At 23.8% G+C, this 8,187-nt stretch overlaps 1 protein-coding gene across 1 annotated transcript in view; it reads right to left on the bottom strand.

The window, feature by feature from the left end:
- Positions 1–6,232: 6,232 nt before the first annotated feature.
- The window catches only part of LOC105618379, a 6,394-nt gene continuing 4,439 nt past the window's right edge, over positions 6,233–8,187 (bottom strand). Inside the window, exons 8-10 of the mRNA XM_012199924.1 lie at positions 7,259–7,371; positions 6,822–6,933; positions 6,233–6,608 (exon numbers count right to left, since the gene is read on the bottom strand). Coding sequence (XP_012055314.1) covers positions 6,499–6,608; positions 6,822–6,933; positions 7,259–7,371 — 335 coding nt within the window. The 3' untranslated portion in view covers positions 6,233–6,498. The remainder of the gene's footprint in view (positions 6,609–6,821; positions 6,934–7,258; positions 7,372–8,187) is intronic.

Here is an 8,187-nt window from a genome sequence, read left to right as displayed (position 1 = left end):
TATATATATATATATATATGTGTGTGTGTGTGTGTGTGTGTGTGTGTGTGTGTGTGTGTGTGTGTGTGTGTGTGTGTGTGTGTATGTTATTATCCTAGTAAACCACACATGTAACTTAATATAGATATAACATGTAGATATTATATGAGTATCAAGAATGTTACATGTAATATTATTTGTAATGATAAATATCACACTGGTATAAACATATTATTTTATATCAGAAATGTATCAATAATGTATTACTGCTATGTAATATAATCTTTTTTTACATATTTTAATATGAATATACAAAATATATTCAAAACAGATACAACAATGAAAAATTTACGCTATATAAATAATAAAAAATGCATAAAAAGGATGTAGCGTCATATAACATTAAATTTTGAATTGAGTCTTGAATTAAACTTGATCATGAGTAATTTACAGGGCTGTGTTTGGAGAGACATTATTAAAGCTATTTGTGTCATTTCGTTTATATTGTTTATTAGATATAAAACGAGGAAAAAAATGACACAAAAAGCGCTAATAGTATCTCCTCGAATGCATCCCTGATAGCTGGAAGTCGGATAAATTCAACGTATCTATAATACGTATTTTATACTTATCAATCGTATAAAGTTCATTAAATTGTTGAAAGATTACAATTGTATTCATGTTATGTATTTTGAGTGATGTGTGTATTATATTATAATTTTAAATAATTATTATATTTATATAACGTAACAAAGAAATATATCATTGTTCTTGTAGTATATCCTCAAAATTGTGACATTTACATCAACATTTTATCATCTCTATATCATGAAATATATCATTGTTCTTTCTATGTATCTCCTAAGTTATATTATGATTACGTTTTGGTTTGCTGTGATGTGTTGTGTATTAATTATATATATATGTAACAATAATATAATATAAAAGTTACAATTTATTTATAATTAAGTTATAAGAGAACTCTTATTATGTCTCTAGAAACATTTTTAATTAACCTTCTATTTATATATAATTTTTGACAAAAAAATACTTACAACGAACACAAAAGTGCAAATATAAAATAATATTTTCTTCATTTTATTGATTTAGTTAGTCTACACTATCTCTAAATGTGTCGTACTAAAGTGTTCTGAAGCCTACTATCATCGTATTTATATCATCTGTAATATAAAAAATAAATTGATTAAAGTTGCAAAATCACAGGTCATATAAACATGAAGTGCAAACACAAAAGAAAATAGAATGATATCCATCACTAACACCAACTCTCATTATTGCAAATATAAGTTGTTAAGATGTGACTTATAATCTCATATGTTCGTAATTATCTCATTTAAACATTTATATTCTTATTGCTTTGTAATTATATATATATATAATCTTTTAATGTATATGCTACGTCAGTGAATCAGGCATTTGTGTTTATCTCTACTGTATTCTAGAATATTTCCAGTTTTCTGCTGATTAGTTGCAAATAAAGAATAACCTTGGAATAAGCTTACATAAAACAGAAAATTTTAAGTAGATCAATTGGATAGACCATAAGGAAGCATTATATATTTCTACTTGGAATTTTTAACTTAACTAATTATGCCATTTTTTAAATTAAAAAAGTACATTATTTGACTTGAATGATATTTGACTTGCATTTTTTGGTTGTTTATCAAAATATTAAAGAAAAGCCTTTGAGAGCCAATACAGATTGTGGGTGTGTAATTAAATATACTTTATTAAAAAAGATAAATATATATACGTTTCGATCCTAATTTAGATCCTCTTCAGTATAAACTAAATATTCACAGAAAAAAGTAATTATACATCACGTCACGAAGTGACGTAATAATCATCAAGACGTCATGAAGTGACGTAATAATCATCAAGACGTTGGAGTAATAATCATCAAGAATATATCGATGTAGAATATTTAAAAAAATTCTAATTGGAACAACATTTTAATCAGGATAGTGAATATGCAATTTTACAATTTAATCGTGGTAGCGCGATTAACCGAATGATGTAATTAGTAAATATTTATTTATCTTTATAATAAACATTAAAAGATAAAATTTCAATGCTCATATAAAAAAAATTTGCTAAGATTGATTTAATTTTGAACATTTAAAGTACAAGAATATTTACAAGTGCGAAAGTATACTTGTAAATATTTTTGTACTCTAAAAATTATACACAAACTAATTAAATATCAAAAAATTTAACATGAATATTTTTTTAATATACCTCTTTAATTAATATTAGGTGTAGTAAAAAGAAATCCATTATTTTTCCATTATATTTTAATTTTATTTTATTATATCTATATAAATGCATTAGAAAACTTAACAAGAAATAAAAATGAAAATAAGAAGAACAATCTCCGATAGCCTTAATCTTGATAAATATTATCTAGGTCATGATCCTGAATAACATTCAAGAGGTTTTAATTATCGATTGGACACCTTATTAGATAATGCTAATGCCTATGGTATTGTAACTTTCAAGTCTTATAACTCAAAAAGTATTTAAAGAAGAAGTACACTTTATTATAATGTTTTGAAAAGGTCTTGAGATAAGTTACAAGAATATCCAATGAAAAATGGAAATATTTTTCAAAAAAATTTTCGAAAGAAGAATCATTTCTTCTCATTTTTCCATAAATTTTTTAAATTCCTTTCTTAATAATAGAAAAATTTATTTGAAAAATGCCTGCTATATATTTGCTTCTTTTCATAAAAAAAATAATTTTGGTTTTCTTCTTGCAATTTAATAAAAGTGATTTTTTCAAATTATACATTTTTTAAATACAAACAAGATCAGATTAAATAAAATATTTTTACTGTTGTAATATTTTTAAAAATAATAAAATTTATGTAAAAATTACAAAACACAAAAAAGTTAAGAAAAACGATTTTAAAATGCTTAAAACTGTAAAATGCTGTAAATTGTAAATAAAGGAACTTTATTTTTGTTACATTTACGGGGGGGAATCCCGTTTGCCTACAAATCGATTGCTTATCACATTTTCGTATCATTTGCTTACATCACTTTTGTCGACAGTTCATTTACGCACAAAAATTATTGTCTACAGCTCGATTGCCTACATGCACTTTTGCGTACACATAATTTTCAGAGACGAAATATCACATTTGTCCATATATGTTGCCTACAGATCAATTGTCTACATGTATTATTGCCTAATACAGATTGCTCGATTGTTTGCATGTACTATTCTCTGCTTTAAAAATTCTGTTTTAAAATACAAATTTTCTGCTTTAGAAACACGAGTTCTCTATTTTAAAACAAATTCTCTGTTTTAAAATACACATTTTTTGCTTTAAAAATATAAATTATTTTTCTTACTTAATTTAAAACTACCTTAATTTTATATTTGTGTGCAAAAGTGCCCGCTTAGGCAATCGAACTGTAAACAATAATATATATTAGCAATCCATTTGTACGCAATAATACATGTAGACAAATGTAACTTTGTTTCTAAAATTTTTATTTGTGCACAAAAGTACATGTAAGCAATCGAGCTGTAGACAATAATTTTTGTGTACAAACGAACTATCGGCAAAAATGATGTAGAACAAATGAGATATTGTTGGCAATCGATTTGTAGGCAAACAGAGTCATCTCTTTTTTATTTACATTAAGTAAAAATTGATACTCTCTTATATCGTTTAAATATCTTCTTAAAGGCAGCAGTACAGAATTAGCACTGTCTTCCTCAATTATAAGGTCGTTATTTCTTGATTTCGGACCACTTTAGACAATTACGCAAATCATATGTTATCATATATGTAAATATAACTTCATATATCATTGCTGCGAAAGAATAAAGTTTTACCATAAGGAGTCTGAATACGAAATGAATACGAAAAAATGGAACGGAATCATTTTGATTAGCCTCTACTTTGCTTCATTTCTGTTGTTTCTTTTGTTCGTTCTATTGTTTCTTTCTTCATCGGAACGCACTCTTAAAATTATTCTTAAGATAATCTTAAATATAACAATAAATTATGAATATTGATTAAAGATTGCAAATATATCAACATTATATCATAAATAGATTTAAAATATAAAAAGTAACAACAAAAATAATTATAAAATTCGTTAACAAAAAAAATGTAATTACATTACAATTACCAAAAAAAAAGAAGTAATCAGCAATTACCAAATCGTTATCAAAAAAAGTAATTTGTAACGGCATTACAAGTACTAACTTCCATTCCCTATATATATGTATAAAAAATAATTTCAATCATGCAAATATACATAGGTTTTTTCTTGATTGAATATTTTTTTTCTTAACAAATTTAATTCCACGTTTAATTAATCCCTCAATTTAATATTGTTCCAGAGAGAATATAAGAAAATCTTATTATACCTAGGTAATTAATTTATATAAAAATTTAAAAAAAATTTTATTGTTAATTTTATTGTTTAATTAATCTGTGTGGATTTTTTTTAGTTAAAAAATATTTACAACAAAATCAAAAACATAAATATAGAACATAAATATCTTTATTTTTAAAATCTTTCATATAATTTTATTATTTCTATAAGCTAGAGCGCTAAAGAACTTTTCAGAATCAAACAACGTACAACGTAAATTTCTAGCTGCTACCAACAGATGTATACGAAGATTAAAGTTGAGGTCAAGGATCACGTAAAAGCGTATCATGCAAATGTGAGAATATAAATGATAATTACTAAACTTAGCACAAATATATAAATGATAGAATACTTATCTCTGTTGCAGACGATTATACGAGTTGTTTACAAAATAATATACATATGAAATTTCCTTATATTATAGGTTAGCCAATAAGTATGTTTTCGAGAGGAAATGCAGTTAACATCTAATAATATTATATTATTAGTAAATATTTATTTATAATTTTATCAGTTATTCAACAATTTTGAAAGATGAATGCATTTTATAAAAAATTTGCTAAGATTGAATTTTTAGTATTTGAGATGTCGTTGTTTCAAATATGGGAGACAAGAATGATTTTCGGCACATCATGCTGCTTTATTTACATAAAGATAAAAATGTTCCACGAATTTATAAAAAGTTTTCTGCTGTGTACGAAAATAACATTGTGAATGCCTGAACTATTTTGTAGTTCCGACATTTTCATTGTAAATTCAACTGCTAATTGCTACTCTCTGGACAACCAGTTGAAAATGGCATTATAAAATTGCTCGTAATATTGATTAAAGTTGTGCAAAACGGTGAATACATTACTGATTAAAGATTTTAAAATATAAATATTTTGTTTTTGAGTTTTACTTAAAAAACTGAGGAGAGTTATTGGTCAACTTAATTCGTATATTTTGAAATATGTGTTCACGTGTTTATATTTTAATTTTTTATTTATTCTTATCATTTATATTTATACAAATTTGTCTAGTACATATAACAATAATTTATCTTTACATGTATTTTATTTAAATTCTAGACTAGTTTTCTAGTAATTGACACTTTAAAAATATTTGATAAACAAGTTGAATTTGGCACAAATCATATATTAATCTAAGAGGCAATCTACAATAAGTTGCAAATATCTCATTGTCAATCCCAATGCTTTATGACAGCCAATCAGAAGCACTAATTACTATTGACGTTTCTAGCTGTTGCAAGGCACTGTACCTGGTGACGGTATGTTTTGCAACTTATTATAGAAAAAATAAAAGAAATAATAATAGATGTAAAGTTCTGTTATAATTTTAAATTTGTTTAATTATATAACGTCTATTGTTAAGGTAACTGTAATTAATTTGCAATTAAGATATCGCAATGAATATGTATTGTTAAAGGACAATGATACGTACGTATAGAATTATGTTTGTACAAAATCAGTATGAGCTTATAATCATCAATATATTTTTATTATGATAAACGACATGTATAAAAATTAATTAATTAATTTTTATAATTTGATGTATAAAATGTAAATTACCTATAGTACATTGATATAAACATATAATTATACATTGCTATGTAAGTACATTCGCATATCAACGGCTATATAAATAAAAGAAATTAAATTAAATTAATAAAAAATTAAATTAATAAAAAATTTAATTATTTTAATTGTTTATATTTTAAGGAAAATAAAAATGCAGAATTGTGTGAAAACAATTTCAATATAATCATATATGTTCCTATTATATTGCAAATTTAACAATTTAAATAAATGTAAAAGTTAAAATTAAAAAGTATATATATTTTAAATTCCATTTTATTAACTTACGCGATTTTCTGTTTACATTTTCTACAACATTATAATTTTAAAAAATTTGTAATTCTAATTGATTAAGTTTTTTTATCAAGGAAAAGTCAGTATTTTATTTAAATTAAAATTTATTTTTTGTATTAATGTATCAAATAAAAGAAAACTATAATATACTTATACATATATTTTTTTATTGAAAATGCTGTGCAATATAAATTTTAACATATTAATTATATTTCGACTATTTTTGTATTTACTATTTTGCGGATTCACTATACCCATACTCATGCACATGCTCGTGTTCAGATTTTAAAAGACATACACTAAGAAGGAACGCTTTTTCGCATTTTTCTGTAAGATCTTTTGCTGAAATAAAAGAAAAATAAAATTAGTATAAGTAAAAAAAAGAGTAAAATAATATGTTATACTCTATCGTCACTTATTGTAATGTTAAAATAACTAGTTGAATGCATTAAAATTTATTAATAATTAATATTGTAAACAGTTTTACTGAACATGATTATATATTTATCGAGATCTGAATTACCTTACATAATATGATCATAATGTATAACTTACATTCGTTTATGCAATTTTCCAGTCTTTCCAATCTTTTATCTCCTGATTGAACATTTGTTCTCTTGATGAATGCGGTACGCATCTTTTCTATATTATATTCTGCGTCTTCCATCTAATTTACAAAAAAAATTTATAAAATATTAATTAATATAAAATATTAATTTCTCTATATTAAATTTTTTTTTTAAATGCGTTACATCTTATATTATTTTTTAATTGGATAACTTGGACAATATATAAAATCATTAAATTACCAATAAAATTCATAATTCAAAATTTAAAAATTAATTTTAAAATAAATTTTAAAATTTTTAAATAGGGAGATTTAAATAAAAAAAGGCATTAATATATGGACATAAATTATATTTATAATATTTTATTATTTTAGCGGTTCCAAGCTTAGATACTTTTTAAGAAAATAATAAATATCTACGTACCACTCCATCTTTTTGAAAAATACATTGTACGACACAACCATTCTTATTTAATGTTTCTTGATTTTCGGATTTGTATCGATCATGTATTATGTCTTGTACTGTTAACATGTCATCTAGAAATTTAATTTTTGAAAAATATATAATAAATTTTGAATCTATGTAAAGAATTACAAAATATCGTTCATATTTTAAAAAATATTATAAATATGCAAATTCTTTTTAAACTTTTTTTATGTATATTTGCGATAAAATAGTCTTTGTCTAAGTATTTAAAATATTATGTATCACCTTTTATGTATTAAAGTGTTATATATTATATATTAAGTATTAAAGTTCTGCTAATTTTTAGAAAATATATTTAAATATATATTTAAAATGACTGTATATTTATTTGAAATAAGGCTATAAAAAATACAAATTATTAATTAAAGTAAATCATTTCCTTAATTTTTATTTTAAATAGTCTTTGATAACTCTTATTTTATAAAATATTAATATTTTTATAATCAAAGGTATTAATAAAGTTCAGTTAAAAGTAATGTTACAAAAATGGATTTCCAATGACTCTATATTGTAGTGACTCTATATTGACTGTTATTAAATGTGAAGAAGAAAAAAAATTTTATGTAATTTTACATAATTTAGTGAAATATTCGATAAAGTTGGTGTTAGCGTTATTTAGCAAAAACAGAAAGATTTGATATGATTTAAATTGTTTTATGTATGCGCGCACGCGTGTGTATGTGTGTGTGTGTGTGTGTGTGTGTGTGTGTGTGTGTGTGTGTGTGTGTGTGTGTGTGTGTGTGTGTGTGTGTGTGTGTGTGTGTGTGTGTGTGTGTGTGTGTGTGTGTGTGTGTGTGTGTAGTGTGTGTGTGTGTGTAGTGTGTAGTGTGTGTAGTGTGTGTAGTGTGTCGTAAGTAGTAGTCGTA

Source organism: Atta cephalotes (genome assembly GCF_000143395.1).
Source record: "Atta cephalotes unplaced genomic scaffold scaffold00001, whole genome shotgun sequence".
NCBI classification, from domain to species: Eukaryota; Metazoa; Arthropoda; class Insecta; order Hymenoptera; family Formicidae; genus Atta; species Atta cephalotes.
The sequence above is the reverse complement of the archived record's forward strand: the minus strand, read 5'-3'. Positions and strand labels throughout refer to the sequence as shown.